At 46.6% G+C, this 12,839-nt stretch overlaps 1 protein-coding gene across 1 annotated transcript; it reads left to right on the top strand.

Annotated features, from left to right (window-relative positions):
* Window positions 1–10,140: 10,140 nt before the first annotated feature.
* On the top strand, window positions 10,141–11,148 carry LOC139319932 (coiled-coil domain-containing protein 166-like). The gene has a single exon (XM_070948001.1). The coding sequence runs from the start codon at window positions 10,141–10,143 to the stop codon at window positions 11,146–11,148; it is 1,008 nt and encodes a 335-aa protein (XP_070804102.1).
* The last annotated feature ends 1,691 nt before the right edge of the window (window positions 11,149–12,839 follow it).

The following is a 12,839-nucleotide window of genomic DNA, read 5'->3' as shown; positions in this document are numbered from 1 at the left end:
CCTAACCCTAACCCTAACCCTAACCCTAACCCTAACCCTAACCCTAACCCTAACCCTAACCCTAACCCTAACCCTAACCCTAACCCTAACCCTAACCCTAACCCTAACCCTAACCCTAACCCTAACCCTAACCCTAACCCTAACCCTAACCCTAACCCTAACCCTAACCCTAACCCTAACCCTAACCCTAACCCTAACCCTAACCCTAACCCTAACCCTAACCCTAACCCTAACCCTAACCCTAACCCTAACCCTAACCCTAACCCTAACCCTAACCCTAACCCTAACCCTAACCCTAACCCTAACCCTAACCCTAACCCTAACCCTAACCCTAACCCTAACCCTAACCCTAACCCTAACCCTAACCCTAACCCTAACCCTAACCCTAACCCTAACCCTAACCCTAACCCTAACCCTAACCCTAACCCTAACCCTAACCCTAACCCTAACCCTAACCCTAACCCTAACCCTAACCCTAACCCTAACCCTAACCCTAACCCTAACCCTAACCCTAACCCTAACCCTAACCCTAACCCTAACCCTAACCCTAACCCTAACCCTAACCCTAACCCTAACCCTAACCCTAACCCTAACCCTAACCCTAACCCTAACCCTAACCCTAACCCTAACCCTAACCCTAACCCTAACCCTAACCCTAACCCTAACCCTAACCCTAACCCTAACCCTAACCCTAACCCTAACCCTAACCCTAACCCTAACCCTAACCCTAACCCTAACCCTAACCCTAACCCTAACCCTAACCCTAACCCTAACCCTAACCCTAACCCTAACCCTAACCCTAACCCTAACCCTAACCCTAACCCTAACCCTAACCCTAACCCTAACCCTAACCCTAACCCTAACCCCTAACCCTAACCCTAACCCTAACCCTAACCCTAACCCTAACCCTAACCCTAACCCTAACCCTAACCCTAACCCTAACCCTAACCCTAACCCTAACCCTAACCCTAACCCTAACCCTAACCCTAACCCTAACCCTAACCCTAACCCTAACCCTAACCCTAACCCTAACCCTAACCCTAACCCTAACCCTAACCCTAACCCTAACCTAACCCTAACCCTAACCCTAACCCTAACCCTAACCCTAACCCTAACCCTAACCCTAACCCTAACCCTAACCCTAACCCTAACCCTAACCCTAACCCTAACCCTAACCCTAACCCTAACCCTAACCCTAACCCTAACCCTAACCCTAACCCTAACCCTAACCCTAACCCTAACCCTAACCCTAACCCTAACCCTAACCCTAACCCTAACCCTAACCCTAACCCTAACCCTAACCCTAACCCTAACCCTAACCCTAACCCTAACCCTAACCCTAACCCTAACCCTAACCCTAACCCTAACCCTAACCCTAACCCTAACCCTAACCCTAACCCTAACCCTAACCCTAACCCTAACCCTAACCCTAACCCTAACCCTAACCCTAACCCTAACCCTAACCCTAACCCTAACCCTAACCCTAACCCTAACCCTAACCCTAACCCTAACCCTAACCCTAACCCTAACCCTAACCCTAACCCTAACCCTAACCCTAACCCTAACCCTAACCCTAACCCTAACCCTAACCCTGACCCTGACCCTGACCCTGACCCTGACCCTGACCCTGACCCTGACCCTGACCCTGACCCTGACCCTGACCCTGACCCTGACCCTGACCCTGACCCTGACCCTGACCCTGACCCTGACCCTGACCCTGACCCTGACCCTGACCCTGACCCTGACCCTGACCCTGACCCTGACCCTGACCCTGACCCTGACCCTGACCCTGACCCTCACCCTGACCCTCACCCTGACCCTCACCCTGACCCTCACCCTCACCCTGACCCTCACCCTGACCCTCACCCTGACCCTCACCCTCACCCTCACCCTCACCCTCACCCTCACCCTCACCCTGACCCTGACCCTCACCCTGACCCTCACCCTGACCCTCACCCTGACCCTGACCCTCACCCTGACCCTCACCCTGACCCTCACCCTGACCCTCACCCTGACCCTCACCCTGACCCTGACCCTCACCCTGACCCTCACCCTGACCCTCACCCTGACCCTCACCCTGACCCTGACCCTCACCCTCACCCTGACCCTCACCCTCACCCTGACCCTGACCCTCACCCTGACCCTGACCCTGACCCTGACCCTGACCCTCACCCTCACCCTGACCCTCACCCTGACCCTCACCCTGACCCTGACCCTGACCCTCACCCTCACCCTCACCCTCACCCTGACCCTGACCCTCACCCTGACCCTCACCCTGACCCTGACCCTGACCCTGACCCTGACCCTCACCCTGACCCTCACCCTGACCCTCACCCTGACCCTCACCCTCACCCTCACCCTGACCCTCACCCTCACCCTGACCCTCACCCTCACCCTCACCCTCACCCTCACCCTCACCCTCACCCTCACCCTCACCCTCACCCTCACCCTGACCCTCACCCTGACCCTCACCCTGACCCTCACCCTGACCCTGACCCTGACCCTGACCCTCACCCTGACCCTCACCCTGACCCTCACCCTGACCCTCACCCTGACCCTCACCCTGACCCTCACCCTGACCCTGACCCTCACCCTCACCCTCACCCTCACCCTCACCCTCACCCTCACCCTCACCCTGACCCTGACCCTCACCCTGACCCTCACCCTGACCCTCACCCTGACCCTCACCCTGACCCTCACCCTGACCCTGACCCTGACCCTGACCCTCACCCTGACCCTCACCCTGACCCTGACCCTGACCCTGACCCTGACCCTGACCCTGACCCTGACCCTGACCCTCACCCTCACCCTCACCCTCACCCTCACCCTCACCCTCACCCTCACCCTGACCCTCACCCTGACCCTCACCCTCACCCTCACCCTCACCCTCACCCTGACCCTCACCCTGACCCTCACCCTGACCCTCACCCTCACCCTCACCCTCACCCTGACCCTCACCCTCACCCTCACCCTGACCCTCACCCTGACCCTCACCCTGACCCTCACCCTGACCCTCACCCTGACCCTGACCCTGACCCTGACCCTGACCCTGACCCTGACCCTGACCCTGACCCTGACCCTGACCCTGACCCCGACCCCTGACCCTAGACCCTGACCCTGACCCTGACCCTGACCCTGACCCTGACCCTGACCCTAGCCCTAACCCTAGCCCTAGCCCTAGCCCTAGCCCTAGCCCTAGCCCTAGCCCTAGCCCTAGCCCTAGCCCTAGCCCTAACCCAAACCCGAACCCGAACCCGAACCCGAACCCGAACCCTTTAAAGTCACGGGATGGAAAATTCTGCCCTCGTGTGGCCAAAACAGGTATCGCGGGCCGCAAAAAGAAAGAAACCTTTTTCATGGCATTTTAAGATTCTTCTGTGCCGGCTCCGCAACCCTGGACAAAACAGTGGCCTCCTGTGCTCCAAGAAGGAATAGCATAACAACCTTAAAACTCCATTTTAAAAGTTTCTTTCTTTTTGTGGCTGAGATACCTGCTTTGACCACAGGATGGCACAATGTTCTGCACCTTAGCAATAACTTTGAAGTCATGGCACGGAAAACTGTGCCCTCGTGAGGCCAAAACGGGTACTGCGGCTGCAAAAAGAAACCCTTTTCATGGGATTTTAAGGTTATTATCCTGTATCTTTATTGTTAACGTCTTATTAATATTTATTAAAGCAACGGGAGGCCCCTTTGCTGCAACACAGGAACTGGAAAAGAAATCCCGCTTCAAAAGCCTTAACCGGAGTTGAGAGGCCTGTGATGGCCTATTGATATTAATAAAGTTTTAATAATAAAGAAGAACAACCCTAAAACTCCATTTAAAAAGTTTCTTTCTTTTGCTGGCTGCGATCCCTGCTTGGACCCTTAGGAAAAACAAAGGAAGGAGGAGGAGAGAGAGGAAGGAACAGAAGGGGAGAAGAAAGGTTGGAGTAAAGGTAAAGGTTTACCCAGAGCAGCCCTTAAAAAGTAAAAATTAAAGTTGAAAGGTCGTTTTTTACCAACGGCGATGGGGCTTGGACAGGAGACGGACGGAAAGTTGCGCTGACGCTGGGAAGGTCGCTCCGAGAAGCGCTGCTACAGAAAAAATCGGCGACCGTGCTTTTTCTGCCTGCTATTCCTTCTTGGACCACTGGATGGCACTGTTTTCTCCAGGGTTGCGGAGCTGGCACAGAAGAATCTTAAAATGCCATCGAAAAGGTTTCTTTCTTTTTGTGGCTGCGATACCTGCTTGGACCACAGGAGGGCACAATTTTCTGCACCTTACCGATAACTTTGAACTCATGGGACGGAAAACTGTGCCCTCGTGTGGCCAAAACGGGTACTGTGGCTGGAAACAGAAACCCTTTTCATGGGATTTTAAGGTTATTATCCTGTATCTTTATTATTAACGTCTTATTAATATTTATTAAAGCAACGGGAGGCCCGTTTGCTGCAACACAAGAACTGGAAAAGAAATCTCGCTTCAAAAGCCTTAACCGGAGTTAAGAAGGCCTGTGATGGCCTATTGATATTATTAAAGTTTTAATAATAAAGAATAACAACCCTACAACTCCATTTAAAAAGTTTCTTTCTTTTGGTGGCTGCGATCTCTGCTTGGACCGCACGATGGCGCTGTTTTCTGTCAACGTTAGCGTGTAGGCCGTTGTAGATCTTTTGACCACAGGTTAAGGCTTTTGAAGCAAGATTCTTTCTTTTTGCCTGTTATGTAGCTCATGGGCCTCCCGTTACTCTATTAATATTAATAAGGCTTTTAATAATAAAGATACAGAATAATAATCTTTAAATGCTATTAAAAAGGGTTTTTTTTCTTTTTCTTTCTGGCTGCTATTCCTTCTTGGACCACAGGAGGGCACTGTTTTCTCCAGGGTTGCGGAACTGCCACAGAAGAATGCCATCGAAAAGGTTTCTTTCTTATTGTGGATGCGATACCTGCTTGGACCACAGGATGGCACAATTTTCTCCACGTTACCGATAACCTTGAAGTCATGGGACGGAAAACTGTGCCGGCGTGTGGCCAAAACGGGTACTGCGGCTGCAAAAAGAAACCCTTTTCATGGGATTTCAAGGTTATTATCCTGTATCTTTATTATTAACGCCTTATTAATATTTGTTAAAGCAACGGGAGGCCCGTTTGCTGCAACACAGGAACTGGAAAAGAAATCTCCCTTCAAAAGCCTTAACCATCACTGCCCTACACCATTTCTGACAAATGGCATTCCAATCTTTTCTTGAAAGTCGCCAGTGATGAACCTCCCACAACTTCTGAAGGCAACTTCTGTTCTATGGGTTGATTGCTCTCACTGTCAGAAAATTCCTGCTTATTTCCAGGTTGAATCTCTCCTTGATCAGTTTCCATCCGTTGTTCCTTGTCTGGCCTTCGGGGGCTTTGGAAAACAGCTTGACCCCCTCCTCTCTGTGGCAGCCCCTCAAGTATTGGAAGATCGCTATCATGTCTCCCCTGGTCCTTCTCTTCAGTAGACTAGCCGTGCCCGATTCCTGTAACCGTTCTTCATATGTTTTAGCCTAAAGTAATGACTGATGACCACCTAATGTCTTCACCTCTGCAGGTTCTCAAAGATTTCTGAGACCAATGTTGAATATTTAAATTTCAGTAGTCACCAATCCCAGGCTTAAAATGAGTTTAGAATCAGTGGGAGTCCCTGATAACAATGAACTACTAGCTACTGATAATGAGTCCAATCCTAAAATATGAGAGAGCGAGAGAGAGAGAGGGAGGGAGGGAGGGAGGGAGGGAGGAGGGAGGAGGGAGGGAGGGAGGGAGACAGAGAGAGACAGAGACAGAGAGACACAGAGAGAGAGAGAACCCTAACCCTAACCCTAACCCTAACCCTAACCCCTAAACCCTAAACCCTGGACACCTGGACACCTGGAGCCTGGGGGTTTACGAGACCAAAAACAGGCCTCTTTTTTACAAAAACAGGGGAGTTTTTGCCCTCCCCAGCTCCCAGGAGCACTCTGATGGCCTCCCAAACCTGTTTTTGCAAAAAACAAGATGTGGGCACAGGTCTTCGGGAGGCCAAAAATGGCTGTATTCAGTGTTTAAGACGCACCAACATTTCCACCCTCTTTTGGGGGGGTGGGGAGTGCATCTTATTCTCCAAAAAGTATGGCAATATGGACAATTTCCCTTTCCTTTTTTTCTCATTGTATTATCCACTGAAACAAAAAGTGAGGAGAATTAACTAGCAGAACAAGAACTTATTTATAGAATGTAGAGTTAAACTAAGGAGCTCCCCGCGGTTGGATGTGGCAATGCTTGCCAAGTTAGATCTGTTTCAAAAGAAAGAGAGAACATACTCGTGGAAGATTCAGATGAGCAGCCTACCCATATTACCCTCAGGGACATAACCCCCGTCCCCTAATAAGCTGTTGGACGTTGAGCGTGGAAGAGGGCAAATATCTTTCTGCCCGCCTAGTTGCCATTCCGGGTCACAAAAAAGTGATTCAGCTAATGTGGTCTTAGAGCTCTTCCGATGTTCTGATGTTCTAGATGCGTCAAAAGTAGGGAAGACTCCACAGATTGTTGCTTATGATGTCAAGTCCTTCCATTTCCATGGATGCACACAACCTTCCATAGAGGTTAGTTGCTCCCTCCTGATTCCTGACCCTTTTCTTCACGTTTGATAGACTCCTATCTGAAAACAATTATTTAAGGAGTAAGGAAAGCAACTTTAGGATACAGGTTGGTGCTTTTCACAGGATTCCTGGGGCATCGCGTGGAGGTCCCCTGGGATATTTGAACCTGCCTTCCAGAATTGCAATGGAGGTTTCCACATACAGATAAACTTTATGACCTGCTAATACCCATTCCTTTCCAACCGTGCGTGTAGCCTGACGTTAGTTGTTCTGTACTTGAATATCTCCATTTGGTTTCCACTTACCCGGTACTGAATTTCTGCTGAAAGTAGCTCAACAATAAAACAGCTTCATGCAAAAGATAAGCCCGATATCACTTTTATAACAATACAAAGCTAACTTGTATTAAACCAGTACCTTACAAACACATCAAAATATATGGTTGTTGTGATATACCTTGCTTATTAGCAGGTTCAGTTCTTTGCTCATAATTCAACATTCGTTGTGGGAAATTACAAATTATGGGAATGAATGACTGTACTCTCCTTAAAAGCCCATGGAGACAAAGGGAATCTGCTGATAGATTGTATGAAGCTGATGCACCGTCAGTCATGCAAAAAAGTGTGGGAATTCAGGGGAGACATTGCAGAACTATAATGGAATTTCATTCCTGTAGATAATATTTTTCTAGCGCTATGGTTGGCTGGTTGAGGGAATGTGAGAAATACTGCAATTGCTTTTACTACTTCTGGTGTCACGCTTGGGGTACCATTACAGTGCAGCTATTTTGAGTTCCCTTGGTGGAGGAACAACAGACTTTCAATTGTGCCGGGACATTTAAAAAAAGGATGGTGTTGTTGCTTTCTGGGAGGTAAAGCCTGGCAGCAGAGACTACGTTAACTCCAACCAAGGAGAGAAGGTGAATTTAATACCGCCCTCCTTATTCTACACACACCTGAGAATTTAGGGAGAGTGTAATTGGCAAGTATTTCCAAATTACAGGCTTGCTCGCTTAGGATGAATCTGATCCCTATCCGGAGCAGATCACCCCTCTGATGGGACAGAATATAACAATCATCCAGTGTGATTGAATTCAGCTTTAATTTGCATTGGCTTCCTTCTTATTATTCTACTATAATTAAATTGTAATTCAATCTGATTGCAGAGGTGAGAGCCAGTTCAAAACTCCATCATACTTCATCACCTGAGAGGGAAGGGCGGCGTCTCCCCGAAAGGTTTTTTAAAATTTATTTATTTATTTGATATATATATATCAATATCATTACATGAACAGTGAGGCATCTGGGTATCATTCATTTAAATACAAGTAGTAATGATAGTATTAATATTATTTGTTATTTAGATCATACTTATATAATTATAAAGTTATTATACGTATTTGTGATAATATATAGGCCTTCTTTATTTAGTTGTTCAACATTTTAGTCCCCCGTTCCAATGACACTAACAATATCATTACAACAAATATAGTGTCACCATCTTTCAACATCTAATCTATATACCTAGCTATTACTTTTAGTATATTATATAAAAATATGCATAATAATATTCCCCCTATTTCTTGTTTCTGCCTCTGTTCTAGCTCCTAATAAAGCCAATCTTGTGTTACATAACATTTCCTCTATCCCTCATCTCTTGCCCGTTTTAATATTTCAATTCTTATTCATTTTTTAACTTGCCTCCCAAATTCCTCCCTTGGGTCTTCATCTCTATCTACATCTTTCCTGGTTAGCTTAAGTATTTCTTCCATCTCTACTATCTTTTGCTGCCAAGCCTCCAGAGGATCTGCCCAAATCTCTATTTTCTTTTCAAAGATATCTTTCTGTTTATCCGGTATCGTTTTTTGGTCTTTTAGCATGTATTTTCTCTGAATTGCTTCATAAGTTTTTATTGCCTTCTCTTTCTTATCTTCTTGTTTTATTTGTTGATTTGTCCGTTCTATCTTTTCAACTGGTCTCTCTATTTTCTCCTCTATTTCCTGTGCTTTTTGATCATTATTCATTATCTCTTGTGGAGCACTATCTAGCTTCCCGTTTATGTTATTCATTAAATCCATTATCTCCGTGATTCCTTGTCATGAGATCATAAATGTTTTGAAATGTCAACACTATTTCCTTTTGAAACCCACTTATTTCCCCATGCTGAAACATCTTGTCTGCTTTTAATAAGTCCCAGTATAGCTCAATAGTCTGTCAGTGGTCTATCACTGCCCCGGAGTCTCAATTATCTTTGATCTCAGAAAATCGATCTGAAAACCCATTTTATCTGGGAAGCCTCCCTGGGTGACTTTCTCAGAAGTTACGGCACTGAGAGAGGTTGGGAGATTTGACTCTACAGGACAAAGTTTAGGTCACCTCAACAGCAAAGGTGGATGATACCTCAGACACTGACTGGATGTTTGGCTATGAGGTCAAGTGAACATGAGGGACATACGCACCTTTTAAAAAGATACCAAGTGCCCCAGCTAGCCTGAGTCCACCATATGTCTTCTAGGAATTGTTAGAAAGAAATCAGCTTTATTTCTCAGCCAGGAATAACTTTAAGATGTGCAGGCAGTTGCTTGAATCAGAAGTGAAGTTTATTCCAAAATTATATAACATATGATTATCTGCTCATAGGTTACCACCCTGAGCCCTTTAGAAATCACCTCAGGTAGGGAAAGCCAGCTTTTGTTCCTAGCGTAAAGCAAGTCAAAGGGCGCCCATCCCTTTCTAGGGATTCTGGGAAAGTAATTAACCGGGTTTCCAAAAAATGAGCACTCCACAGTCAGGCACCCTGCTGCATTCGCAGTCTGCTTATTTAACAGTGCAGATAGAGGTGGCTATTTTTATATAATATACTAAAAGCTGTTATTGTCATTGACTAAAATGTTGAACAACTAAAAAATGAGGGCCTATATATTATCACAAATACGTAGAATAACATAATTATATAAGTATGATCTAAATAACAAATATCATTACTACTTGTATTTAAATGAATGATGCCCAGATGTCTCACTGTTCATGTATTGATAGTGATATATATATATAAATAAAATAAAATAATTAATTTTAAAAAACCTGTCGGGGGGACACAACCCTTCCCTCTCCCTCTCTCCCCCCGCGGCAGGGGGCCCGGGCAGCCTGAATGCAGCTCGCTCCTCAGATGCGACCAGCAAGCAAACAAATGTGGTGCTCCGGCTGGGAGGCGGCAGCACAGAGCCCCACCTGTAGCCAGCAAGAACGGAGCAGGCAGAGCACGCCTCTTCCCCACCACCGCCACGGCAATGGCCGAGAGGGACGCGCAAGCCAAACGTTTGGAGCGGCTGGTTGCTAAAACTGTAGACGGTGCCAATCAATGCACGGCCAATTGTTTGTTCCGCTATTTATTTTGTCATCTCTCCTTTATCCTCCCAGTGCAGCCTAATTTCTCCCCAACACCTCATAGCATCTCTAATCATACTCTCCCGCCTGTTGTTTCCATACAAGCTACACAACCACTGTGTTTTACCCTGTTCCCTTTCATTTGACAGACAGCATGGCGCAACAGAAAAACAAGCTAAGAGTTAAGAAAAGTATAGCCAAGCAGCAAAGCACCTCTGGCCAATTTATCACCGAGAGAGAGCTAAACCTGAAGAAGGAATATGCCACCCTGACAGAGCATATCAACACCTATTCAGATCGAGTGGATCACTTTCAAGATGAAAATGAATTCCTGGATAAGGAAACCCAGGAGATCCAAGAAAACAACAAAGCTTACCTCACCTACTTAGCCAAACGCACTCTCCTATGCCAGAAAGCCATCATTTCCTTAAATGACCAGAACCGATCGGATCTGTCCTCTGTCCTGAAGCAGAAGGATGAGCTGACCTCTCAATACAAAGACAGAGAGAAGGAGGTCAGGAGCCAGTTGATTGAGATGGAGACCAAGTATTCCCTCATGAACAAGGAGGTTGATGAACTGAGGCCCTTCAAGGAGCTGCAATCGGACCAGCTTGCCCGTATCCGGGAGCTGGAGAAAGACCTGCTGGCTATGAAAATCCACCATTCCGAGCAAATGCACACTGTGAAGAGCCAGTTCCTGCAAAAGAAGGCAGAATATGAAATGGAGTCCCAGCAGAGGGTCCAAGCTTTGGCCAAAAAGGCCGAGAAAGAAGCCGTGCGCAGCCTCATCCAACACACCAAGCAGATAAAAGCTGAAAATGGGAGATTGCGTAATGAACTGCTGAACCTCATCAAGAGAGCCCAGGGCCTAAAGGCCATTGTACATCAGCTCCAGGAGCAGAAAGAACAGCTTCTTCAGGAACTCCAATTTGGGGAAGATTTGTCCCATGCACACAGCTGGCTAACTCAGCAGAGGAGAACCAGGGGCAAGACCAGCCTGCCTCCTAGGACTCAGGTAGGCTTTCCTCTCCATCTAGCCATGAACAAAAAGCCACAATCTCTCGCAAGTCTCCAAGGGCCAGCAAAGACACGGTCAGCAACTCAGATGCAGAAGACCAGCGTGGGAGAACCATTATGCCCTCTGGCACAACGGCTCCCGTAGCATGCACGGCTTGCACGAAGGGCTTTTAATGGCAGCAGCAGAAAGACTGACGTAGCCCTGGCAGGGACCCTGGAAGAGGCTTTTGCACTGCCTCCATAGCTGAGGGAGAAGACGGGTGGGTAGTGTTTCTCTGCCTTGGCAAACTGGGGTAACAAGTGTGTTCTGCTTTTCACCTTTACAGCTAAAGCGTCTAAAATAAAAGAATTCCCAAAGCCACGGTATATCATTAGCGATGGGATTAATTCATATAATTGGGCAGAGGGGTAAAAAAGGGCAATACAATTTGTATGTTTTGGGAAGAATAATTTGTGCAGTCCAGGATGTGGGAGCCTTAAAGAAATTCGGTCTCTTAAATATCATTTAAAATAGTAAATTTCACCAGATCTAGGACTGAGGAGCTGATAGCAGTGTTGATTTGTGGTATTGTAATATGAATTTGCCTTCCTTGGGCTCAAATTGAGGTAATTCGTTTTTTTTATTGTAGTCAGTCCTTAACTTCTGATTATTCGTTTTATGACCATTCAAAATTATGATGGTCACAGAATCGATATTTTATGACCCATAAATAACCCAACCATTGTAAATGGTCGCAATCCCCATCCCCAGATTGTGTCACGTATTTTTGCTGGTTTCCAGCCTTTTTTCCTCCCTGCTGCTGCTTCTGGCAAAAAGCACCCATTCAAGCCTTTAACAACTGTCACAAAACGGGCCAGAAAATTTCTTCTGGTCCTATGGCTGCCGCAATTTACAATCATATTCCCAATCCCAATTACAATCTTAAACAGAGGGTTACTTGTATCCGAGCACTGACTTGAGACACCCTTTATTAATTATGGGGCCTATTAATGACTAATCAGATCTATTGCAGTAGAACTGATACTCATTTGATGATGCGTTCCAGTCCAATACAGTTCACTGATTCCCAGAATAAAGAGGAACTGCAGACCGACAAGACTCTAGAGAACAGATTGAAAAGACGTGGTTGTGTAAAGTCTTGGAAAGCAATGCTACATTGCCAGTTTGGTGCAGTGATTCAAGCAGGGGTGAAATCCAGCAGGTTCTGACAGGTTCTGGAGAACCGGTAGTGGAAATTTTGAGTAGTTCGGAGAACCGGTAGCAGAAATTTTGAGTAGTTCGGAGAACTGGCAAATACCACTTCTGGCTGGCCCCTGAGTGGGGTGGGAATGAAGATTTTGCAATATCCTTCCCCCAGGAGTGGGGAGGGAATGGGGATTTTGCAATATCCTTCCCCTGCCGTGCCCATCAAGCCACGCCCACAGAACTGGTAGTAAAAAAAATTGGATTTTACCACTGGATTCAAGGTGCTGGACTAGAATCCAGATCATATATTCCTGCAATATACACAAAACCAGCTGCATTATATTGACCCAGCCATTCTTTCTGAGCCCTAGGAAGAACATAATAGCAAGCCGTATCTGAAAATTGTTGATAGGAAAACTGCAGGGAGTCGATTATGTAGCCACCAGCCGTAAAGATTGACTTGCACCAAAATAAAGAAATTGACCAAAACCCCACATAATTTATCCAGAGTTAATTTTGCTACACTGATTTTATCTTGTTTTTGGTCCAGTGATTTTCTTAATAGATTGCTAAATATATATGGGATTCAGCAAATATTTTCATAAGTTATTCTATTACATGCTGGTCAGCAAGCTTAGTTAAGCATCAGG

The sequence above is a fragment of the Pituophis catenifer genome, unplaced genomic scaffold, assembly GCF_029215685.1.
Source record: "Pituophis catenifer annectens isolate HBS135680 unplaced genomic scaffold, rPitCat1.0.hap2 SCAF_7, whole genome shotgun sequence".
Taxonomy (NCBI): Eukaryota; Metazoa; Chordata; class Lepidosauria; order Squamata; family Colubridae; genus Pituophis; species Pituophis catenifer.
This window is presented reverse-complemented; position numbering and strand designations above follow the sequence as displayed.